We start from the raw sequence: 26408 nt of genomic DNA on the forward strand, positions 1-26408 counted from the left end.
GAGACTGGGAAATGTCTTGCTGTTTCTAATCATCAGATAGTAATTAACGTCCAATAACTTGTAACTTGGTTTATCATTATAGATTTAGGAAGGCAGTAATAGTACTGTATGCTAATTAAATATCAATTGATTATTTAAGGCATATAAAGATTTAGCAGCAAGGTAATAGATATACACAGTTGTTAAAGTTTAATATCCATCACGCAGCATTCTCCTGTTCTATTAAGTTAGTGTTTAATGAGAAAGAGTGTTGTTACTGTAGGAAACTTTTGGATGGGAGTGTCCAAAATGTTTGGTAGCATGCAAGGTTTGGAGTCTCTCAAAGGAGCAAGAAGGCAGGAAATTCGGAGCCTCAGGTGAAGTGAGGTTAAGCAAGAGGTGGTGGCAGAGCCCAAGGCACTCCTAAACCTCCTATCTGACATTTTGCATCTCAGCTTTCCCCTCAATCCATGCAACCCCCACCAAAAAAGAAAGTCAAGTTGTCAATTCCCTGCTGGAACAAAACTTTCCAACCCCAGCCCAGAACCTTCTGGAATCCCACCAGCCCACAGGGCAGCCTCATCCAACTGGAAGACACGCAGAAGAAGCTGAAGATTGGAGCAAACTTCCCTAAATAATAATGGGAAAGAAATCAATAGAGCCCTGGCATCCCCTCTCCCTGGTACCTGCCCCAGAGCTGCCTCTCCTCCCCACAATGGGGTCTGACCCTGTTTCCAGCACCAGTGATTTGGGAGGGTTGGGAAGACTGAGCTCCTTCCCACGTGAGAGATAAAACCAGAGATGAGAGACAGAAGACGAGCATCTAAAAGGGAAAAGATAAATGGCTTCTGAAGGAAAATAACCTGCTGGACTCCATGGGTTTGGCAGCACCCTGCTAAGTGCAGTATCAGTCTTGAAAACCACTGCAAGCTCAGCAATCACAGGACAAAGCACAGGATTCTGTCAGGGCTTCTTCCCAGAGGAAGCCAAGGCCCAGGACTGTCTGGTTTTGGCCACCCTGGATGGCTCCCAGCTTGGGGAGGTGGGCTAGGAGAGAGATGTAGCAGGGAGAACACGTTTCAGTACACAGAGCTGCTTCCTGCAGACAGGCTGGCCCTATCACTGATTTACCAGGCAATAAAAGCAAAATCAAGGAAAATGCCTCAACTGCACCCCTGAGAGTGTCCAGCCTCAGTTATAGAGTCTGGGCAGGCCCCAGCTGCCTCTTAAAAGCTTGTCTTGTACACAGTGGGTCTGACATGACTGGGGAAGGGGTCCAGAGATGGCTGGCTCTGTGATGGGTGCTGGAGCACGACACCCACAGCACGGAGAAGAGGAAAAGTGCTGCTGCTTGGGAGCACCACAGAAAAAGGCAGCAGGAGGCAGCAGGATGAGGCCAGCACCCATCCTGCAGAGGGCTGGAAGACCCCTTGCATGGAAGGAAAATCAATACACTCCATCATGGACATTCCCAGTTGGGGCACCACAGGATGGGATCTAGAGCAAGGCATCGGCAACTGCACATCTTTACTTCAGAAACCTCCAGAGTCCTTGGTGGCATCCCAAAATGCCAGTCCTGCAGCACAATGATGCCATGAACAGGCACACTCCTGCACAGGCAGATTCAGGGCATAAAGCCAGCTCCCCAAGCTCTCTGTGCCATCCAGCAGGATGTTACCAGCCAGCTGCAGCCTACTGCAAAGGTGGCTTCTTGTACCAGTTAGGAATGAATTTTAGACTGGGCTGGGTCTCAGAAGCAGAGAAGCACCTTAGAACTCCCAGCCTGCTTCCTCACAGCCATCCCAGACAGTGATTCCCACCTCAGGCTTCAGGCAGCTCACAGGCAGCAGCTCCAGCCTTGCCTGGGTCACCATCTGAGGCACCTCCAGTTTCCCCCCTGCCCACCAGGCTCCTTACTCCATGGTACAGATGAGATTCCATTTGTCTGACACAATTTCTCCTTGACAAACCTCTGCTGGCTGTGGTGCAGTCTCTTGTCCATTCTAGCTGATCACAAATAATTTTGCTTGTTTGCTCCAGAGCATTGCCAGGATGGAAGACGAGCAATCTCCTACAATAGTTTCTCTCACTTTTCTACACCAACCACTAAATTTGCCCTTCCCCAGGGGTCTGGAGCATTCCCTGCCCTTTGGGATGAGCAGCAGCAGTCCTGACATCACTCCAGCCACTTCCCTGCAGAGCCAAGCAGGAACAGCATCAGCCCAGGTGATTTATACCAGAACTCCAGCAAGAGAGCTGAGCAAGGCTGAGAGAAACCTCTCTTAAATAGTTTTGCAGTGGAGTTTACCCGAGCTGCAGCAGGCAACAAAGAAACGTCAAGAGCAATGAGACAAGGCAGGGGAGGCGTCGTAGCAGATAAAGGATTCTTCAGGTATGAGACAAAACCAGCTTTGGAAACCTTGCAGAAGTGAGTTTAAAGTCTCCAGAGGATATCAATTGAGAGTCTGTCACTTGGTGTCAGGATAACTTTCTGGACAGCTCTCGGAGCTTGTTAAGTTCTTGCTTGGGCTGCATTTGAGCTCTGGTGGCAGCGCTGTCTGCAAGCACCAGCGCTGAAACCAGAGATGAAAAAGGTCTGCTGAGTCCATGCAGCTTTTCCATTATCCCTCCAAAATTCCCCATCATGACCTGCAACACCAGTGCCAGGCATGGGGAGCTCAGACAGGGTCGCTCCAAGACACACTCCCACAAGGAGGGGTTGTGCCTAAGCAGGGAAAACACTGTGAAATTGAGCTCCTCTCACCCCAAAACAAGGGCTGATGTGTCCAGGAGGGATTTGTGGGCACAGGGTGGGAAATGCAGGATGAGAATGCAGCAGCCCGTGTAAAAGCAGGTGGCCAAACCAGACGGTCGTAACTCTGTCTCAGCATCACAATCTATAGCTCTGGGTAGGAAATAGCCACTTCCCCCACAGCAATCATTTCATCAAAAACCCTGCAAGACTCCTGCTGTTCCCACTAGCCCTGGATCCCTAACTTTAATTAAGTCCAAAGAGCCTTCCTGCAAGAACAAGGGAGGAGAGGGTGACTCAGACAGCGCTGGGACCAGTCGGTGCAATTATCATATAGTTAAGAATATTAATTAAAAACAGCCCTCCCCCCAGTTAAAAAAAAAAAAGGCAAACAAATCAATTCTACTTAAAGGAATATATGGGGATGAGGAGAAGGAGCAGGGAGGGTGACAGAGACAGAGATGGGATGCACTGTGAATGCTAAGAGGTTCCCACCGTGGCCACTGCCGCAGTCAGCCCCAGGCCTGGCTGCTGCCAACACTTACTCCCAGTCTCCTCAGAAATGGGCTCAATCTTCCCTTCTACCTGCTGCCGCATCAGAGCAACTCCTGTGATCACACAAAGGACTTTAAATCTTGGCTTTAACTGCCTTGATTGAATTAAATGCAACACCACGGCAAAGCAGGCTCCTCATTCCAGGTGCGAGCAAGGAGCCCTTGCTCTGCCGCTAACGGCACTCTCCCTCTCTCAGAAATGATGAGTTGCTCATGGGTTATGCTCTTTAAGAAAGGAAAAAAAAAAAAGTCATCTGATAAAGTGGGTTATAAAACCGGTGATGGTAATAAACGGAGAGCAAGGAGCCTGATGCAAAGCCTGCAGAGAAGGAAGAACCTGCTGTAGGGACACACTCTCTGAACCATGATTAATGCATGGCCACGGGTGACAGCTCAGGAGCAGTGCAGGTGCCACCCATGACACAGGGGACAACAGCAGCAGAGGGAACTCACCCAGACACCAGAGTGAGGATGTCAGGGGAGGATGATGAGGACTGGCTCCCAGGTGTTGACACTGAGGGAGTGGAAGTGCCTGGTAGGCATTTTCAGCTCAAGGGCCTGCAGCCCTTCGGTGGAGATGCTTCCACCACTGTGATGCAGCTGGGATAAAACCCAACCAATGTTTCCAGGCAGGATCAACCTATTGGGATGGCCAACCATGACCTGCCAGCAATGCCCCCACAGCAAACCCAATGAGCAACATGCTGAGAAAGCTGTGACTCAGTAGCATTCTGCCCCAACAGCCTCTTTGACTGCAGGCACCACACGGGACAGGCCATGGGCACAAGGGGACAAGGCTAAGCAATGATGAGATAGGAACAGCCTTGCAGTGACTCCTCATCCTCCAACAAAGCTACTGTCCCATGAGTGAGAGCTGCAGGAAAAGGCATCTCAGGCACCTGAGTTTATGAGAGGGAAGGGAAGAGACACTGCAGGAAAGGACTCTGAGTGGAGAAAAGATGAGAGCACAACTCTGGCACTCCCAATTCCTGCCTGAAACTCCCCAGGCCATGTCACTCCAAGCTGGACCTGCAGGCACCAGCACCACTACAGACTTGTAACAGAGGGTGGAGAAGAGCTCAGCTCCCTCCTCTCCTTCCATGTTCATCCTCCTTTCCTGGGACTTGCCTCTCAGTGAAACAGGGATAAAGAGGAGCACGCTCCTGTGGCTCCTACGAGTCCCGACACAGAGCAGGATCTGTCACAAGAAGGTGCCCTGGGAGCATAAACCATTTCTCTTTATCAGCCTCTATTATTATCGCATTAATGGAACCTTCACTGGCAGGATGGATGCTCAAGTGCCCAGGAAGCACTCCTGGCTCTTTCCTGCCCCTCCATGGGAGCAGGGCACTCTGCTGACAAATCCCCAGGAGAATTACGGCCGAGTTCCGGGCACAGACACGACTATCGGTTCCTTTTTATGAGCCTTCATTGTTATTACCACCTATTTCTTTTTACATTCCTGCCAAAATACCAAACATTAATCTCCCTCGCTCCCTGCAGGCAAAACATGGGTAATTGGATTTATATGGGTTAGAAATTTGTTAGATTTTTATAGAAATATATATATACACACATGCACACATGCACACACACGGAGAAGATATATAAAACCCAGTGAAGGGATACACTATCCCACTAGAACTTGGGTACCAACTGGCTCAAGCCAAACCCCCCACATTTCTGTGCTGCCTGCTGGGCTTTAATTTAGGAGCTCATCCCTCAAAGCTGAACTTCACACACTGAGAGTTACCAGTCATGGATTTTTCTTTGGTGCACCCTTTGCAACGCCCTGGTTTTACCTTTACCCATTCCTTCTTCCACCTGACATTTTTCTTTCCCCCTTCCCAACTTTTCTCTCTCTTCTTCCACTTTTTCCCTTCTGGAGCCCCATTTCTCTCCTCTCCAGCTCCAGCCTGGAAGTAACACCACACACAAGCCTTGGCACACCAAGAGAAGAAAAAGCAAGATGTGTGACATGTCCTCAAGTGTCCCCACACTGAACCCATCAGCACTGGAGATGGCACAAAGTACCGCATCAGCATCAGCACAATTTGCTGATCTTTTACAGGATGAGAAAAAATATCTTAAATTTACAGCTTACACCACAACAGATGTTGTTCTCATTATCCTCCCCCTCCACAGAGAAACAGACTGGGAGACCCATTTGTATCCCAAGGAACAAGTCCGTCAAGTGAGCATAGTCATGGAAACAACTCATTTTAAGCAAATCTTGGGAAATATTCATAGGAAAACAGAAATATAAAATGTGAGTGTTTTGCACTGAAGAGCCGACCTTGAAGGGTTCTGTCAGGAAAGACAAGACCTACATATCAAATCCAACCTGCAGTAAACAACCCACTACAGGCTAAAAATTGTTGACAGGGGCTGTGGGGAAATTATTTTTCTCATTAAAAAAAAAAAAAAAAAAAAAAAAGAAAAAACAGCACATTCTAACCCTCAAAGGCTGCTCACAAGGACAGAGGAAGAAGTGATAGTCACTGAATCAGATATTTCTTATGAACTGTCTGCTAGGCTGCAGTATCTAAAGATTATCACTTAAAACAATATGTCCAGCTGTTGTAAAAAGCATCCGTGGTTTAGGGCTGAGGAATGCAAGGAGGAGGCAAACTGTGAGAACAGTCAGGGGAACAGAGAAACTCTTTGGAAAGCAGGAAAGTGAAAGGCAGCCACTGTGCCCCCGTTTGGTTCTGCAGCGTTAACACCTAATCCTGTTCCAGAAACAAAGCCCTGAGCTCCAGGAGGAGTGTTCGTGATCCAGGGGAAGGACAGCTATTACCAGGGAGTTTATTATCCTTGCAAAAAGATCTCTGTACCCTATAGTGCAGGATTACCAACAGTTCAGTCTCATCCCCAGGAGGTAAATATCACAACTTGGAAATATTTCTGCCTAGTGGAGCTTAAAAACTTAGTGTGGGGGGTGGTTTGTTTTTTTGGGGTTTTTTTTGCTAGACAAGAGGATGTTCCCAGGGTTTGAATCCTGGCCCAGGGAGATGTGACAGTGAGGGTCCCCTCCTCCCTCTGCAGAGCCCCACCAGCTCGCTGTGCTCTCAAAACCAGCATTTTCTGCAGCAAACCCCCAGTGTTGTGGTTCCAGCCTGTGTCAGCAGGACTCCCCAGCTCTCTGACACTGAGCCCAGCCCTACACCCACATAAAGCCTGCCCGGTGCTGGCTCAGCAGGACAAGGGCTGGCACAGGCAGCAGCCCGAGCCTTGCTGGCTGAAGGTGAATTCCCCAAAGCCAGCCCTGGATCTCCCCAAAGCCAGACTTGAATCTTCCCATTGCACAGCAGGACTGTGCTCTTGGAGCAGGGACAGCCAGTGCTGGGGACAACGAGCTGCAGGGAACACCAGCCTCAGGGACAACCAACGTCAGGGACAATGAGCCCCTGGGACAACCAACATCAGGGACAATGAGCCACAGGGAACACCAACCTCAAGGACAAGCAGCCTCAGTGACAACCAACTGCAGGGAACACCAGCATCAGGGACAACCAACTGCAGGGACAACCAACCTGTCAGGGACAATGAACCACAGGGAACATCAACCTCAGGGACAACCAACATCAGGGGCAACCAGCCTCAGGGACAATGTACCACAAGGAACACCAACCTCAGGGACAATTACCCCAGAACAACCAATCTCAGGGACAATCAGCCACAGGAACAACAAACTGCAGGCATCACCAGTCTCAGGAACAACCAATCTTAGGGACAATGAACCACAAGGAACGCCAACCTCCCTGAGGGACAACCAGCCCAGGACCAGCCAACATCAGTGACAACCAGCCTCTCACTGCACAACCCAAGAAGTGGCTCTCACACAAACCAGCCAGCCCTGACATGAGCTGGAAACCAATATTCAACCCACAGAAAAAGACATCAGGACTTAAAGCTCCCTCCAGCACGTCCTTCACTGATGCCAACAAGGACAATGGCATGGCAGGGGCTGTGAGGCTGCTCCAGCCCCACCAAGGTGGGAAGGGGCACAGCCAGGGTACCAGCTCCATGGGCTCAGCATCTGCACTTTGGCAGCATCACTGGCCCCAGCAGGCTGGGGAGGAAGGAGCCCTCCTGCAACCCCCTGACCTTTCTCCAACCACCCTTCCAGTGGCAGCAATATTACAGTGAAATTAGCGGGCACTGTAATTACAACTATCAGGAGCAGATAAGACAAGTTAAATACCAGCTACCTAGGGAGAAATTATTATGCCAGCCAGGAGGATCCAAATGCCAGAATCCATGGCTGTAATTTCCCTGAGTCGCCAATTACAGCTCCGCCACGCAGCGAGCTCTACCTTGGAAACGGCAGGTATATATTTAGCTGCTCCAGAAAAGTTTTTGGATAGGAGAGAGGAGGGAGGAAGGAAGGGGCAGCAATGGAGCAAGTCCTCACTAATCTGCTCTGCGCTAATCCCCACGCTTTTAGCATTTGCACACAAAGAGCAGTGACTCTCTTCCTGCTCCCCAGCAAGGATTTAACAGCAGAGATGTGGATGCATTAACGCTTCTTTTCTCTGCCAGGTCCCTGGCTGCTGTTGCAGGGCGACAGGTGAGTGTCACAACCCCCATTAACAGGCAGGTACACAGAATATCAGCGGTTTGACTGAAAAAAGAGGCCAAAAAAATGTGATTTCCTGACTTCCCAGACCTATGCCTGGAGACTGTGGTCCTGCCTCCTGCTCCTGCTGGTTGTATTTTACTGAGGTCTTGTTGCGTGCTGGAAAATAGACTGTGGTAGGTTATTACACCAAAAGAAAAAAAAAGAAGAATCAAAGCGGCATTGTCAGAAATAATTAAAACCATAATTGCAAAAATAAATGGAAGAACAGCATCTCATGATGTTTTATTCGGGCTTTTTATTTTTAATTGGAATTGTTCTCACACTAGCTAATTGACAGAATACAGCCAGGCACGGAGTCCTGGATGCCAATGAGCAAAGCTAGCCTGACTTCTTGGTCTCCTCCATGGACAGGCAGTAGGAGAGGCCATGGGTTCACCAGAAGCAGACAAGCCCAGGGGATTTGACTTGAAAATTTGCCCTTATATACAGAGATAAAGCAGCTCTGTATTATTTAGTTTGGAAAAAAGCCTAGCTATACCTGCCTTAGCATCACCTATGAGTACCCATTCCTCTAATCATCACTGATAAACCACTGCTGTTGGATCCTTTTACAGATGGGGAAACTGAGGCTGAGAGCAACAGAGGGGCCTCCTCAAGTCCTGGTGTCCCTGCAGTGACAGCCACGGAGAAAACTCAGCACACCCCATCTCCCAGCTAATCCCTCCAACCTCTAAAACGCACTCTCTCCCTTAAAAAAAAACCCAACAATATTTCTTAAATACAGATAAAACTATAGAGCCTTGAAATTTTGAGCAGCTGGTGGTTGATGTCTTTATGAACTGTTCTGATGGCTGCTGTAAAGGTCGGTTTGCTGGCGGCACAGCAGGACGATCCCATTTCCATCCCCACTTTAACACCGTGGGAATATTTGCCACAGTTTCCCCTCTGGCTCATGGAGATGCTTCCACCACTGATGCAGCTGGGATAAAACCCAGCCAAAGTCTTCAGGCAGGATCAGCCCATGGGGGTTGGCCAACCATGAGCTGCCAGTGATGCCCCCAGAGCAACCCCAGGACGTGCATCTAACGAGCAGCACATGGAGAAAACCAAGACTCAGTGGCACTCTTCCCAAAAGAAGGAACTTAATCCTTGTTTCCACATCGAATCCCAGCTGGGAGATGAAAAAGTGACCATCTCCAACAGGGATAAAACCCAACCAAAGCCACCAGGCAGGATCAACCCATGGGGATTGGCCAACCATGACCTGCCAGCAATGCCACCACAGCAACCCTAGGACGTGCATCTAACGAGCAGCACATGGAGAATGCTAAGACTCAGTGGCACTCTTCCCAAAAGAAGGAACTTAATCCTTGTTTCCACATCAAATCCCAGCTGGGAGATTAAAAAGTGACCATCTCCACCATCCCTGGTGGTTCCCAGTGTGCTCCTTGCTCTGCTTCATGTCCCAGACTGGTGGGTTACATCAGTTAATCCTGCCCCCTCAACACCCAAGCTTTGTGTTCCTGAGTCAGGGAAGAGGCAGTTTGGTTTGATTTTTAACAGTACACAGAGAATTTCCATACTGCCTTTAGTTCTCAGGAGAGGAAAGGTGCCTGACTATTATGGGAATTGTTTGTTCTTACAATAAAAAGGAGTGAATTACCAACAATCTTTGCTTAAAACAGAAATTATTTGTTGCTGATCTAAGATGACCTGCAAGTTGCCTGTAGATGGAGCCTGAGTTTCTGCAAGGATTATGCTGAGCCTCCCTCGGAAAAAGGGTGGAGAGCTGGAAATGGAAGCACCCAAAATCCAATACAGGAAACCCACAAGCAGCCTGAAAAGCCTCCAGGTTTCCTCCACCACTTTCACACAGGTTTGCTCGCTCTCCCAGCTCCTTTCTGCAATGCAAGGGGTGGTTAAAGGGCTGATCTTGGAAAGCAAAGACCTTCCACCAACCCTGCAGGAGCCAGGAAGATTTGCAGGCTCAGCCCATCTCACCACCAGGATGAGGGAGAGGACCTGGCCATCCAGAGCTAGCAGGACTGGGGCTAATTCTACAAGAGCTACACACTGGAATTACAGCTCTCACTTTTTCCAAGCCCAGCTCCTTGGTTTGAGCCCCAGGAAAAGTGCCATTTGCAGGGAGGACAGCAGAGGACACCACCACCTCCTCCTGTGGGTGCACAGGAGAAAACACCACTTAGCAATAACACCACTCACTGGGAAAGACTTCCCAGGGCACTTTTCCCTGCCTGGCTCTTCATAGGAAATCACAGCCTGCAAATAAACATCAGCCCCATCCTCAAGATGCTCCACCTTTGTCCTCCTGCCTTCAAGCCCCCACCGACGCCACCTCCTTGGCTTGTTGTGCGCAATTCCCTGCCTATCTCCAGATCCTAAGGGAAGATGGAAAACTGCTTGGCACCCACAGGCTGCAGAGGGGTAGCAGCAGGGAAACAGGGAGAGGAGGGAAGGGAAGGAGCACTGGGAAACAGCAGAGCAAGAAAAGATGGAGCAGACTGGGAGCAAATGGGAGCTGGGGGCAGAAACCTGCCTGCAGCAGGGGAAAGCTGGACTCGAGGAGGAGAAGGGAGGGGGTAAGAGCATGGAAAAGATGCCCTGGGGAGCATGGGTAGGAGCAGATGCCAAGGGGGGAAATGGATAAACTCAGGTGCTTTTGGGGCAGGGGCTTCCCCTAAGTGTCAGCACTTTGGGGATGCAGAGTTTCTTATGGGGAGGCTAAAACCTCCCACCAAGCCAGGGCTGCTTCACAAACATCCCCTCCTGAAAGCAGCACAGAAAAGGGGGCAGAAGACTAGAAATTAAAAAAAAAAAAGAAAAAAAGGAGATCCAAGTCAGCCCTCTGCTGGCAGCAGGCTCGGCTGGACGTGCAGGGGCTCCCCTGGGAGCAGGCACAGGCACCCATCCTGCTCTGAGCAGCACCAGCATCGCCTCCGAGAGCCCAGAGCCACACTTCACTGCAGAGACAAGTTCCAACAGCAAGGAAAAGAGCACCAGGGCCAAAGGCACCTCTCTTGGGGACTGTCCTTCTTTAAACTGCTTTACTCACACAGCTCAGGTTAATCATCATTGCAGTTCAATTAGGAAGAGCACAAGGAGACCCCAGGAACACGGGGTGATGACAACAAGCGTGTCCCAGCGGGCAGAAAAAGGGACAGCATCCCAAAGTCTGGCACTGAGCGTGGTGGGAAGAGGGCAGACAGGCAACCAACACCTCCCTCCACAGCACAGAACCCACAGAGCCTCAGCCAGAGCCTGATCCCCAAAACCACCAAACACTTCCCCTATAAAGACCACCTCAGGCACGGAAACCTGCCCAGGTGAGCACAGCTCCCTCTGCTCAAAGCAGCAGCAGCTCCTCAGCCCTGCGCCGGCTCGGCTGCTCACGGAGAGCGTGTCAGGCTCTGCTTGGGCCATCCCCGTGCCCGGCTCTGGCAAGAGCAGCTGCTCTCTGCTGCAGAGACCCCGATCCTTAGGCTTTGAGCGAGCCTCGGGTGAGGGGCACACGCTGCTCGCTGGTGCAGGCAAAGCAAACAAACTCCTCCGGGCTCTCTTGCTCCACGCTCACGTCCCAGCACCCCCGAGCTCCTTCCCCCAGTCCCACAGCTCCCGGATGAACCAGCTCGGGTCCTCCCGGGGCTGCCTGAAGCACGCACAGCACGACCCAAAGCCTCGCTGCCCTCCAAAAAAAGGCTGGGCTGCTCCTCTGGCCGCGATGCCTGTGGAGAGCTGCGGTGCTACCTGGGCACAGCACCGCGTACACCTGTAACTCATTCAGGGAATGAAAGGGATGCTCGGCCGGGCTGTGCGGCACAGGAGTGACCCATCTGCATATCAGCCGCCTGTGTTTCTCCTACAGCAAACAACGTAAGGGAAAGCATCCATCAGAATTCATAAGATGCACCCCTGGAGTAAAAGATTGATTTGATATTAACGGATTCGTGCAGAGACTATAAAGCGATCGAGGAAAACACTGACACCTCGGAGGCATCGCAGCCCTGGAAAGCCGCTGGCAGTGCAGGCTGGCACCGGTGCCAGCAGCACGGACCCCCCTCCCCTCTCACACAGGCACAACTTTGGGGTTTTCGGGCAGCACTAACTCACTGTCTGCCACCTAAACCCCCGGGTCGTCTCCTCGTCTGGCACCCGCAGCCCCCCCAGGAGGTTGCCAGAACCCCGCGCTGCAGCCCGAAAAGCACCGAACGCAGCCGTCCCTCCACAAGCGCTCGCACGGGGTGACCCCACCACCACCACGGGGACAAGCTGCCATCCGGAGTGTCCCCTGCCACCACGGGGACAAGCCCCTGGGACACGCGCAAAGTCTCCAGCTGGTCCCAGGACCCTCCGGCAGCCCCGCCGGGCACGGAGCATCCCCCAAAAGCCGCAAGCAGCACCCCCGAGCCCCCCAAGCCCCCGTGCAGCTGCTCCTACCTGAGCGTGGCGCTCTCCCCTTGCCGCACTGTCACGTTGTCCATGGCTTTGGGGAAGGTGGCATCTCCGCTGCGCACGGGCACTCCTGCGGGCACAAGGAAGAGCAGCCTGAGACAGAGGACGACCAGGCACCTCCAGGGCAGGGCCAAGCACCCACCGACCCCCATCCTGGGCAGCGGGGACTTTTCCAACAGGCAAAAAACACACCCGACAAGGCGAAAAGGGGGAAGGGGTGGGTGGAGAGGAGGGATGGGGGGGAGCAAAACCACCGGGGCGAGCGCTGCGGAGCTCCACGGAGATCAGGAGAGCCCCCGGCAAGGCTGGCTGCGAGCGCTGAGCCTGCCGAGCGGCATCGGAGGGAGTCCCGCTGTCCTCGGGCGAGGGAGGAGGACGGGAGGGCCGGGGGGAGGAGGAGGAAGAGGAGGAGAGAAGGTGCGGAGCACGAGATGAAGGTCACAGATGTGTGGCTGCTGGAGACGCTACTTTCAGCTGCAGCTGGGCAGGCGCTGCGGAGATCTGGCATCAAAAGTTTATAACCCACGGAGGAAACGTGAGTGTCTGTGAAAGGAAGGGGAGGGCGGCATCGGCACCGGGGGGGACACAGCGGGCCGGGGCTGGGCTGTTCTCCGGCTCTTGAGCTTTTGTTTAAATCACAGAGAGAAAGGAGAATTTAAAAAAAAAAAAAAATTTTAAAAAATTTTAAAACCCAATAAAGCTCCCAAAATCCCGGTTCTGTCGCAAGATCGAAACTTCCCCGCGGAGCTGCAGGCGATGTCCGCGATGCTCCTGGGCTGTGTCCAGAGGGTCTCGGAGCCCCGCGGGGCCGGTGGCTGCTCGGGCTGCGGCTCAGGCGCGCAGCGGGGCGGGGGGGATGCGGGGGGGCGGCGGCGACGGCAGCACCCCGGCCCCGGCCGGCAGCATCCCCGGGGTTGTCATGGCAGCGGCTCCAGCGCTGCCCGGCGCCTCGGCTCCCGCACGGCCCGAGCCCCGCACACGGGCGGGCGGGCGGGCGGCAGCGGGGCGGGATGCGCAGGAGGACACGCACATTAACCCCTGCCGCGCCGCGCTCCCGCACGGGCACCGGGGACGCCGCCAGCCGAGGGACCCCCAAGCCTTCACCCGCTTCAGCCCCGCTTCAGCCCCGCTGCAGAGGGGGCGTTTCTCTCGCTTGCCCTCCAGGCCAGCAGGTTGCCCAAACCCTCGGCCACCGCAGCATCTTTCCCTGCCTCCACCTGTTGATGCATATCCCTGTGGGGACTGGCTCCAGTTCTCTCTCTCTGTGTGAGAAACAGGGTCCTGTCCCCACGTCCTTTCCCATGGCATAAAATAAGACAGCTCCAGAGCATCTCCTCTCCTGTCCCCGCTTGCTGACACTGAGATCCTTGAATTAGGAAGCCCAAGGGCTTCCCACCCTGCCACTCACAACAGAGCATCAACAATAAATTTCAACAAATTTCCTCCTCAACAATAAATTTCAACAAATTTCCTCCTTTGGAGACACCCACACACCACCATTTATCTCCTCAAAGAGCATCTGGAGGCACCAAGACCTTGGTGACCATCCAGACACACCTGTGTGTGCCCACAGAATGAAAACTGACCCTGTGCTGCCAGGATTCCTCATGCAGTTCCTCAGCCCAAACCAGGCTGGACCTTGGCTAGGTGCCTTCCTCCAAAGGACATCTGCCTCCTCTGCTGATGTATCCCAGGGAACCTGTCCCTCTCAGGGCTGGAGGAGGGAAATAACCACCAACAAAGGAGTTTTGGCTAATTCAGGACCCCGACCTCATCCAGAGATCCAAACACAGCTGTTAGAACTGATAAAGGGGTTTTGCAAGGAGTTTTCAGTGATCCTAAGCCCAATTTTCAGCAGAATAGGTTCTTTGTACGTGGCAGTGGGACTCAGTGACCCCAAACAGCCACTAGCCACAGGCTGGCACTGCAGGGATGTGTGCTGGCAACCCAGCACCAGCTCTAGCACCAGAGGGATGCTCTCTGCAGCCTGGATAAATAGGGCAGCCTGGGAGCCCAGGGAAGCAGGGAGAAAAGCAGGGCTGGGTTTTCCATCAGAAAGCTCCTCAGCTACTGAAAAGTTGCCTTAACCCCGAGTGTGCAGGCTGGCTGCTCCCATAGCAGGGATTCTTTGGGAGGAGGATGGGAGAGGAAGGACACTCTGCTCCTTCCTGAGCTGCTCCACTCTGCCATGGAGGAGCTGGAAGGGAGGGAGCAGCAGGGGCCAGCACAAACCCATGGCAGCCCCCAGCAGTGAGACCACGGGCACTGCTGAGCCTCACCCAGCAGCAGGATTAGATCCAGGGGACAAGGATGCTGCAGGGACCACAAGCTCTGCTGGGTAAAGTCATGTTTACCCCTTGGGATAGGAGCTGTAGATGTAGAGTGTGTGTAGCACAAAGCCTGCCAGAGCCAGAGTAATCCAGGAGAGGGAAGATTTATAGGGAAAAAAAGCCTGTCTGCCTCACAAAGAGACTCTGAGGAGGCCGGAGAGCCATGGATCCATGAATGGATGCAAAGGCAGGGAATGAATGGACAGACAGAGAACTAAACTGGCTGCTACAGACAGGTAAGGGGATATGGGGCATCAAGGAGGGGAGAGAGAGAGGGCTGGGAAATGAGTGTGATCCATATCTATGTAGCTGGGTAGGGACCCAACAGCCTGGAATGGCTGTGCAGGAGACTGCAGGAGACATGGCTCAACCATGCTCATCTCAGAGGCCACTGTGGGCACCCGGGGAACCAGAGCAGCCTCTCCTGGTTTGGTATTCTGGGCCACCCCATCACAAACATGTGCCAGTCCCACTTGTGGGGTTACCAATACCTCCCCAGTGACTGCACTGCCATCAAATGATGGGACGTGGGAGAGAAAAGGGCAGGAGGGAAAAACTTGAAATCCAGGAGGCTGCAAAATTTTCACGAAGCACAAAGTCAGCAGACACAGAGGCAGAGGCACTTTTGCACCGAGACAGTTGCAGACCTGAGGTTGCACAGGGTGGCTCCAGTTCAGGTCTGTGGCTAAAAATATCGCCTGGCTGAGAGGGACTCAAGGCTGGCACAGGCCCTGGGGGCACCAGGCAGATGGCAGTGGTGGATCCTGCTCCTCACGGTGACGTTAACAAGCCCTGACCTTCTCTCATCATCCCAGAGGCTCAGGAAGAAACTGAGCCGGCAAGGACGAGTCCCTGCACCTCCCCGGCTGTCGCCTCCCAGCCCACTGTCAATCTCAGCTGTTATTAGTGGTGCAGTTTAGCCTCCCTCTCCCTCCGAGATTTCTCCCTCGTTGCTCTAATCAGGAGCTTGCAAATGTCAGGAGTACAGGCCTGGAAGTAATTAGTGAGGGACCAGAGCCTGGGGGCTGTGGGGGAGCTCAGCCACTGAGCTGCTCCAGTGTCAGACTGGGAGTCAGCCTGCAGCCACTGGGACCTACGGGTGGCCATGCTGGGTTTCGTTCCCCAGCCTCATTCCTGCTCCCAGATGATTTCCCTTTTCTCCACACAGCTCAGGGCACACTGAAATGCTCACTGTGCAGCAGGGAGTGAGTCCAGCTCCCGCGGGATCAGTGCAGTGAGGGAGGGACTGCAGCACCACTGGGACACTGCACATTTGGCCAGCAAGTGCCACCTCCTCCTCTGGGACACTGCCTCTTCCAAAAGAGATCCAAGGACCATTTCTCACTCCTTTTAAACCTGCCTGGGTAGGGGAATGCAAGGAAACATGGACACAGCTGTACCACAGAGGTGTGCTTCACCCTAGGACAGCAGCCTTTCCCTCAGTGGGCACAACAAACCATGTGCTTGTCACAGTCCTCAGCAAGCAAAGAAAATTACATCTTAAGGCAAAGATAATGGGAAAGAATGTTGGGGTTTTTTTTATTTTTTCCCTTTCTCTGAGATGAACTTTGCTGTCTCTCAGACATTCAGCCTTGTTCAAAGGGGTTCATGGGGTTAATTAAACCGTTGCTCAAGGGGTTAGTGCTGCACCCAGGAAAGCAAAAACCCAGCACAGCTGTAGGGAAAGGCAGCCCTTGGAGGCCTTGTGCTTTTTTAATCAAAGAGTAATCTTTGCTCCCAGGGATTCACCCTCCAGCACTGGTGGAAGTGGAAGTTCTCCAGATCTCCCTCTGGAAAGCCCAGACAAGACTTTCAACAACAACAGCTCCTCTCTGGTCCCCAGCTGGCAGACAGCCACAGGCACTTTTTTCACAAAATTGGGCTCTTTTAAGGCATCTCTTTCCTGGGGCATGGGGAATTTCTAATCCTGAGCATCTCGGCCACCCTACCTGGCCAAGACATATGTGACACCTCCATGGTGAATGTGGAGCTGTGTCTTGGTACCCTGCATCCTCCAGATGGTGTCTGGGCTCGGGGCTATAAGATTGTTAACTAATTTCTTTCCACACTATTATCCCCTCCTCCCTCTCCTCCCACCTCCTTTTTCTCTCCCTCCTTCTCTCCATCTGTCTCTACCCCTTTTCTTCTCCACCTTTCTCTTGCACACTTGCAGCTGCTAATTTTTCCCCAGCAGATTTGGCAATCCATCCCGACACCTCTTCCCCCACACCCCACAGCCCCGCTTTGTGCTTTTTCCCGTTTGCTGCTGAATATTCTCATTTCTTCACCCAAAAGAGATGGCACGAGCACAGGCAGGAGGAATACACATCCTCCCTGTAGGAGTGACGGGGGGTAGGACGGTCAGGACGGATGGAGATGAGAGATCTCTGAAACCAGGGCTTGGAATTTGGGGTTTATTGCAAAGGGCCTGGGTGCAGGGCCCTGCTGGGAGCTGCCAGACACAGCTGAGAGCAGGACTGAGAGAAGAGAGGGGAGAGAGGATGAGAGGGTGAGAGAGTAAAAACATAAGAGAGTAAAAGGGTAAGAGTGTAAAAGGCAAGAGCTAAGAGACAAGAGGTGAGAGTGTAAAGTTCTTGTTACAATACAGTAAATCATCTTCTGTGTTGAATATTCTGATTCTCACTAACCAATCCAGTACAAGATACAAATCCTATAGCATTTCTATACAGCTTATAAGAATCACTACATTACTATACTGTGCTACGTTTTAAACCCTACAAACTCCTCTTTGGGCCCCTTCTGCCAAGCTGTAGGGTCTGCTCTGCCCCTTGGGCCTGTCTGCAAGCAGAGGGTGTTGTTCCATCAAAAGGGGATTACCTTCACCTGGCTACACCATTGTTTTCCCGTTGTTCAGTAACTGAGGGATCTCAGAGCTTGCTTTCATTTCAATCTCACTCATAGTTTCCATATTCTCAAAATCTTTTGCCAGACAATCATATTTATAAAGCTCTCCTGTTTCATCTTCCCCAACACCTCCCCATGCAGGGAGAATCACATCTCACTGTCCTGGGACAAAACTGAGCACCCACCAGTTTGTGGAAGGGGCACAAAGCCAAGCATCACCCCTTTCCCAGGTGGAAAGCCTTGGGAATGGGATCCACAGCTGCACTGACCACTGCCAGGCCACTGCCACACACACACCTCCCCCTCTCTCACCTCAGCCTCTTCCCAGCGGAATTTATTTATCCCACTTAATTTTTCCAGTTGTTTTATCTTGTTTTATCTTCAGACTAAATCAGGCTCTCTCTGCAAACGGAACTTTTATTTTCCGTGCTGTTACATTTAATGCGTTTTATCGCACGAATTCAGCAAAAGGGGAAAAAAAAAAATTAAACAACCTGCTGAGGTAATTGTGGGAAAAAAATGCGACTCATTCTTCACATTGATCGTGGTGCTTGAGCTCCAAGGGCAGAAAATCCAGACTGGAGGCTCAGGCTCCTCATTTACAACTGGCTCAGGGCTGGTTTAGCAGTCAGTGCCCAGGTAGACCCTCCAACCCCATCCTCATGCCCTAAATTCACACACAAATCCTTCCCTCTTCCACAAAATCCCCCCAGGGCCACACAAACCCAGCCTGGAGTCAGGATTACAGCGTGGGAAGGCAGGTCGTGGTTGAGCAGGACCCACAGCAATCCCTGGGGATTTTAATGGGATTACTCCACACTTAATGCTCAGCTGCAATCCCCGGCTGAACCCCGGCATATGGCACGTTTAAAGAGTGTGTAAACCTGACAAATGAAATCCAAAACGGAGGCAGCTCCACAGACACCCACCTGGAGCAGTTAAAGCAGCCTCCTCCTTACACCAAATATTAAAGGAATAAACAACACCAGCTCTGAGAACCCCCGGTGCTTCTCAAGCAAAGCTCGGAGGGGCTGGGACACCCAGGGGCAGCAGAACCATCACAACATCACCCTAAAAGCTTGAAAAACACGGATTTAATTTTCCTGAAGCATTTCTGACAACCATCCAGCATGATTTAGGGGTTTTTTAATTTTTTTTTTTCTAAGGAAAGCAAAATGTTAAGATTTTCTCTGCGATGCCAAGATTTTTTTTTTTGTTGCCATTTCTGATGGTATTTAGTTCATTTGGGCAAATTTTCAACTTCTGTGCAGTCCCTTTCCCTGAAACTCCAACTCTAGAGGGAAGGGATGTTGGAGGGGCATTACAGACATGTGACATTTTGCTTCATTGCCAAAACATTTCCATATCAAAGCAGCCAAAGTTCAAGCTGCCCTAGCAAGGACATTGTCTTGGAAAAAAAACAAAACCAAACTAAACAGCACAACAAAAATCCATCACGGTGCACAGTCTCTGCCAAAGAGATGCTTCCAGGAGCCCTGTCCCAAATTTCCCACATCCCTGGGAAGCAGACAGTGACAGGACAAGGGGGAATGGCTTTGACCTGACAGAGGGCAGGTTTAAACTGGATATTAGGAAGGGTGAGATAAATTGGATATTAAGATGTGAGGGTGAGAAGCACTGGTCATTTCCAGAGAAGATGTGGGTGTCCCATAAGGGACCTCATAGGATATCCAGTGCCACCCCTGCCATGGGCAGGGACACCTTCCCCTATCCCAGGGTGCCCCAAGCCCTGTCCAACCTGGCCTTGGACACCTCCAGGGATGGGGCAGCCACAGCTTCTTGGGGCAGTCTGTGTTTGACAGGCTTTTCTTGGGGCAGTCTGTGTTTAACAGGCTTTTCTTGGGGCAGTCTGTGTTTAACAGGCTTTTCTTGGGGCAGTCTGTGTTTGACAGGTTTTTCCATCATTAATACCTAATGACCCCTCCCTAGGACAAGGTGTGGAGGCACAATCACATTCCCAAATTAGTCCAGGAGTAGGAGAAACCCCAGAAAAAGGGTTCTGGAGCACAGATGCTGCACCTGGGCATGAAATATGCATTTGAGCCCTACCAGCCATTACAGACTGGAAATGGAAAGCAGGATCTGGGATCCACCCCTGCATCTACCACACTCTCACCCTGGCCATGGCACACAGGGAACCCTCAGCTTCCCCCACGTTCCTGGAGCAGGAATGCTTCTCCCCTCTCCTGGGAACATTACAAGGCTCATCTCATAGACACTCACAAAGTGCTCTGTGAGCTCTGTGCTGAACTAATAAAAGAACAAATAAATAGATATCACATCGCCCTGTTTATCCTGTTTCTAAACACGAAGCCATCGCGTAGCCTCGGGGCTTATTTACAGAATACAGAGACGCAGGAATGATCAGAGAGCAGCTGTGCCACCGACACACCGTGCTGGAAGAGGGAAACACCACGCTCTGGGCTGTCCTGGGAGGTTCCAAACAGCATCCCCAGCACAGGGGAGAGAAAGGAAAATCCTGGCTTAACATCCTCTTCAGTGTGTGCTGCTCTTTTTCACACCTGGATCGCACCAGAACCTCTCAGGATATCCAGTCCTGCCCCTGCCATGGGCAGGGGCACCTTCCCCTATCCCAGGGTGCCTCAAGCCCTGTCCAACCTGGCCTTGTACATCTGGAGGGAAACAATCTGCAAGCAGCCACAGCTTCCTGGAGCAGTCCATGTTTAACAGGTTTTTCCATCATTAGTCCCCCCAGCAAATCCATCCTCGTGTGATGCACAGGTGAGGGACTGCACATCCTGGAGCCCTGCTCAGACTCAGGGTTTGCTTGCCCAAACCAAACCTTTTATACCAGCAGAGCAGCCAAACCAGCAAGATTTCAAGATAAAGACAAAAACATGCCTGACTGATTCCATAGAGATAAACTGGGCCTTGAAAACTTGGATTCCCCTGAAGGAATGGCTTGTGCCCTGCAGCCCTGAAGGGCAACATTTGTGTTCCTCTGCCCACCATGTACCCTCATCCCCTCCAACATGTCCTCCCAGCTTGGGCAAGACAACCCCAAATGTCCCTGGGGCTCTTATCACCACCCAGGGCAGCCCTGCCCTGCCACTCATATTTAATGCTGCCCAGAGAAGCTGTGCTGCCCCATTCCTGAGGTGCTCCAGGCCAGCTTGGACAGGGTTTGGAGCACCCTGGGACAGTGGAAGGTGTCCCTGCCCATGGCAGGAGGTGGCACTGTGTTACCTTGAGAGTCCCTTCCAACCCAAACCACTCTGGGATTTTCACACCTCCACACGCCCGCTCTCCCAACCAACAACACAAGCCAGCCTCCAGAACATCTCACTGCTGGGGCACCTCCTGGGGCTCTCAGATCCTGCCTGGGCTGCTGCTGGAAGGGGCAGAGGGAGGAGGGCTGGGAGCTGCAGGGAGCTGGGTGGGATCTCTGCAGAACTGGGGAGGAAATTTCCCTGCTCCCACTCCTCACCCTGCACGCTCCCCTTGTCTCCAGGTGCTGCTGGGCAGGTTTGGCAGTCGTGTTCTGCAGGTAAAGGTCTGAACACTTGTTCTCAGCCTGTCTGAACTACCTGGGCTGCTCATGCTGCAGGTCCCAGGAGAAATAAAAATTCTCAGTGTTTTCAGTCTTCCCCTCTGTGGCCCAGTGCTGGTGATGTTTTTTCAACTTTGAAATTCCTGCTTCTAAGGGCTGAAGTGAGGGGGAGAAAACCATTAGGTGAGGGAAGGCTCTTGGTTCCTGAAGGCTTTGGAAAACTTCCCTGGGAGTTTGATGGGAGCTGTGGGTAAATGCTGGTGCAGGTCTCTGCTCTCAGAGGCAGCAGAGCTGCTCCCTGCAGGTCTCACTGCTGATTTATTCCCAGTGGTATCGGGCACAATGAGATAAATATGCAAGTGGCACAGCCGGGGTGTGGATGGGAACATCTCCATCTTCCTAGGTCAGCTTTAATTCATCTGTTTCAGTCAGCCTGGCCTCAGCCATTCACTTCTGACTCCAACCCAATTCTCTTCAAAGCCCAGCTCTGCCTGGATGCTGGGATTAAAATCTACGTTTGCAGCAAACAAAACTAAGAGTGTTTTATGAGGAAGAATAACCTTGGGGGAGGGTTTGACTGCGGTTTCAAAGGCTGAGCAAGGTTTCTGTGCACAGCTCTGACTGAGTTCTGCTTGCTGTCAGCAATCCCTGCTATCTCCAGGCTGCTGACAATCCAACAACCCCCGATACCGCAGGAAGGAAACAACCTGCAAGCTGCAAAGCCACCATCCCGTTTTGCAGAGAGAATGACAAGGTAGGAAAAGACAAAGGAACCCAAATACCTCTGGGGAAATAAGAGAGCTGCCCACAGCTACCCTGGAAGCCCCAGGTCCCTCCAAAGCATTGTTTCCCATGGACACATGGCTTGGAGCAGCCTAGGATGTCACCAGGAGCTGCTGCTCCACAAACTAACAACCCTGAGGGCTCCTTCTTCCTTAAAACCCCTTTAACCCCACAAATTCAAACAAGGACACAGCACTTCAAAACCACAACTGTTCCCAAACTGATCTTCCCAAGCTGGACAATGTGGTGGTGTTTGCAGGGGTCCCAGGTTGAGGGAAGAGACAAGGATCTGACTCCATATTTCAGAAGGCTGATTTATTATTTTATGATATATATTATATTAAAACTATACTAAAAGAATAGAAGAAAGGATTTCATCAGAAGGCTGGCCAAGAATAGAAAAAGAATGATAACAAAGGCTTGTGACTGACCAAGACAGTCTGGACAGCTGGGCTGTGATTGGCCATTAATTAGAAACAACCACATGAGCCCAATCCCAGATGCACCTGTTCCATTCCACAGCAGCAGATAACCATTGTTTGCATTTTGTTCCTGAGGCGTCTCAGCTTCTCAGGAGGAAAAATCCTAAGGAAAGGATTTTTCAGAAAATATCATGGCTACAGGACAAGGTGGTGCAGGACACCAGGATGAGCCTGCCCTGGGCTGTTCACACCCAAGGAAGAGCATGGGAGAGCAGGATGAGCCATAGAGCTCCATCCCTGCATCTCCTCTGCTCCTCGTTATTAAAGCTGGCGTTTGTCATGTTAAGCAGCTGCTCTAACATAAAGCAAAACTGTCAAGAAAAATACGAGTGTTGCAGATGGGAGGCATTTTCTTCCTAACTGCTTTATTTTTATTTTTTTGTGGGTTTGGGTTTGTTTTTTTTTTTCTCCTTCCCATCTCCTTCACCCTTTACAACTACCCCTGCTATTGCAGCTGGCTCTGTGAGCCACCATCCTGATAAGCAGCCGCCCGCTCGCTTCTTCTGGTCCTCGCAGGCTCTTCTATTCATTGTTGTTTCTCTGTTGCTACAAATTGGCACTTCTAAAGAGATTTCCAGGCCAAGTATTAACCCCCTCCGGAGCCCAGGCACATAAACACACACGTTATTTGTCAAACGAGAGGAAGGCAGCCGAGCTGCAGGGAAATTTAAGTGACTTGTCTGAAAGAGCAGCGAGGAGCAAAGGCGGAGGAGCTGACAGACGTTTCTTACTGCCAGGACCTGCTCCCTTCCTTGCAGCCCTGTCTGCAGCCAAACCCTTGAAATCCTCCCTCTGCCCCATAAATCAGCAAACTCAGCTCCCTCTCTGAACTAGAAACAGGACCCAGGAGTCCTGACATCACACAGCACAAAATCAGGTTTCCTCTCATTGCAAATTCTGGTCGAAACTCCTTTTAGAAAAAAGTTTTATAGAGGTTTTTATTTATTGTCAACTCCTGGATGATAAAATGAGGCCGCTACAAGCCCTATTTATTTCCCACCCTCGCAGGAAACAGAGGGGCTGAGATGTGAAACAAATCCAGGGCTCCAGCACTGACCCTGGGCTCGTGCTGGTTCACAGAGCACTGGGTGATTATTTTATAATAGCTGATAGCATCTGTGATTTAATGCAGCTGTTAGAAATTAGCAAGGACTCCATCGAAAGCGTCCCAGTCACTCACGATAACAGGCTAATAAATCATTCCCCCAGTGCTCCGTGGCATTTATGGTTCTATTTTAGAGATGCAAAGTATAGATCCGGCTGCTCTCCTGGATTTATTTTTATTTATACTTTTAATAATGCAATTAAATAAATAAATTTAGGATGTTGCGACTCTGTTGCCAAAAATGGCACCGATGAGAACTTCCCCTGCATGACTTCCCTTCGTTATTTTCTCCCCACTAGCCAATTAAAGGGAAAACAAATGGCTCCAAAGCTGCTCCAAGATATTGTTTCCAGTGCACGGGGTGAAAAATCTCACACCACAGAAATCCAGGGGAGGCAAGAAGGGAGATGGGGGAGGAGAAGGAAAAGCTGGGCTGGCTGTTACTCTCCTCTCCATCCAGATTTCCTCCTATCACACCTCAATCCTGAGCATCTAGAGGCCACATTTCATGGATACCTACAGGAATGCACTCACAGCTGCCCAGTCTTCAATCAGCCAGCAAACCCAGCTTTATTAATTCCTTCTGGGGTGATAATCTGCAGCATTCCTTATGCTCCTAAGCAAGCAGAAAAGCAGCAGATTCCCTGTATCTGCCTACTGCAGTCTGGGTGCTTAAAAACCTTCCCTGGAATGGGATTGGGATGTCTGACCCCAGAGCAGGAGGGGATGTCCTCAGGCCAGCCTGGCTCTGCACGGAGCCACTTCACAATAGAGCACACCCTCCCCTGGCTGCATCCTTCCAATCAAACCCAAGGGAATTGCATTTGCTGGTGGGGATGGTGTGTCTGGTTCAGCCACCCTGCGCCCCAGGGAATGGCCAAGGCAGGTGGGAGCACCCCCACGCAGAGGGAGCTCATTGCTCTGAGGTGAGCCCCAAATCCTCCCTCCTCCCTTTGTTTGCACCTTGCAACAGCACAATTTGGGACACTCCTGTGTCCCAAATGGCTCCATAAACTTCACAAAGGGTGCACCAAGGAGCAAAGCAGCCATCACTCTGCTCACCGTCCCCTGGGATCCTCCTGCCTCTGCCTTGGCACACTCATTTTTCCACCTGTCAGAAACCAACACACACCAGCCTTCAAATGTCTCACTGATGGGGCTGGAGGAGAGCAGAGCCAAGTGGGGTCTTTAGAATTGGGAATTCAAATTCAGAACTGGGAGGAAAACCCTGCCATTCCCAAGGCTTGCATGCCAGGGAGAGGTCATGGTGCATCTCTCCTGCTCTTCCCCCTAAATGAACTCCTTGAATGCAGCATGTCCCAGAATCCAACACCCATGCACAGCTTCAGGGTCACAGCTCCTTTCAAAGGGCTTCTCTGACAGGGTTCACCAGGCTGGCTTTGCTTAGCCACTTTAGAGAGAGAGGGAAAACCTTGGGAGCAGAATTGGGACTGGCAGTGCCTTCACTGACTCCCAAGGGAGGCTGATGTGGGCTCACATTTTGAGCTCCTGTGGAGGGTTTTTTTCTTCCACTCCCTAAAGCGAGCCTTGTCATGTATTCCCTCAAACAGGCAGTGAGCCTGACGGACACACAGACACCCTTGCTGCTTTTCAAGGTCAGCTTCACCCCTGGGAGGTTTCCATCACTTGGAGACCTGATCCATCCTGAGTCCTGTGTGGAGAATCCTGACCCAAGGTGGGGAGCAAGCATCCCAGTGCCTCTCCTCAACATTACCGACCTCCTTGTTCTCATGCCGCAAATCCCACCAAAATATTCAAATAAGGCTGTTCTTTCTCCTTCATCTGAGAGTATTTTCACTTAATAAGGAGAAGGAACCAATTTATTTCTCAGTCACGCACTAAACTCTGGTGTTAGCAAGTTTAGAGTAAGCCAACACCCAATAAAGTCTGCACAGACTTCACTGGAGCTGAAGCAGATCTCTGTTGGGTCCATTTAAAATGCTCTAAGCATTTCCATCATATCCTTACTTTTAAGTAGAGTTACAGTCAGAAAAATTACTCTGCATACATGACCCCAGAGGTTTCATATTTCTTCTCCGGCGGTGACAGTTCGTTCCCAAGCAGATCTGCTTAATTTACAAGTTGGGAGATAGGGTTGCTTTCCCCCCCTCCTTAAAACTGCCAGCCCTGCAAATTCCTCTAGACTGGAAATAATTGCCTCCCCTCACCAGCTCTGCCATTGGAGTGCAGGATATACAGCCCTGGGCATGGCTCCCGAGTGGATGGGACAGGGAATCCCATCCCAGTCCCCATCCTGGCTCTTGCTGACCATAAGCAACCCAGAAACTCAGAGAACACGAGGATCCCCAGCAGTAAGATGCTGAAGATCTTTGCAGCTGCAGAAAACCTCCTCCATGCCTGGCTGTGAGGTCTCCTTTTAATTATAGAAACTGATTTTTTTGCAATTACCATTTAATATAATGCAATCTCTCATTAAAGTTAAGGGTTCAACCGCTCTGATCTTTTCCCATTTAATAAAGACAGCAGGAGAAGGCTCTGGGAATTGGCACCACCCACCAGACTGGCATCTCCAGCTCGGGAGCGCCGGCGCAGTGGGGTCAGCCAGGAGAGCTGTTCCTGGCCAATTCCCAGCTCCCTGCAGAGTCAAAACAAGCAGAGCTGCTCCCCAGAGCAGGGAGATCAGGGGTGTTCTGAGGAGGAAAGGGCAGGGAGCACAGCCTGGGAGCTGCGTGGGGCTCTGAGCTCCTTCTCTTTGCTCTCCCTGTAAGTTTTTCGGGTTTGCACATCTCCCATGGATGGAGGAGCTACAAGTGCACCAGCCCATCGGGGATTTTTCCTGCCCTTCCTGAGAGCCTGCTGCCATCCTCAGAGTTCAGCAACATCCTCAGTCTGACACTGATGCTCCCCAGGTGTCCCTCCCAGCCCATGAAGTTTTTTGATCCTGCAAAACCCCACTAATGCCTTTCTAAAAGAGTCAAGACTAGACAGG

The 26408-nt window shown here is 51.5% G+C and overlaps 1 protein-coding gene across 5 annotated transcripts in view; it reads right to left on the reverse strand.

Annotated features, from left to right (window-relative positions):
* Positions 1 to 26408, reverse strand: part of LOC136565604 (opioid-binding protein/cell adhesion molecule homolog) — a 309090-nt gene that overhangs the window by 97991 nt on the left and 184691 nt on the right. For 2 of the 5 annotated variants that reach the window (XM_066564280.1, XM_066564279.1), the window contains exon 2: positions 12326 to 12410. In XM_066564280.1, the coding sequence (XP_066420377.1) occupies positions 12326 to 12410 (85 nt within the window). Of the gene's footprint in view, positions 1 to 12325; positions 13174 to 26408 lie in introns of those variants that run through there. The other 3 variants (XM_066564282.1, XM_066564277.1, XM_066564278.1) reach the window with 3 other exon arrangements.

Source organism: Molothrus aeneus, chromosome 22 (assembly GCF_037042795.1).
Source record: "Molothrus aeneus isolate 106 chromosome 22, BPBGC_Maene_1.0, whole genome shotgun sequence".
Lineage (NCBI taxonomy): Eukaryota > Metazoa > Chordata > Aves > Passeriformes > Icteridae > Molothrus > Molothrus aeneus.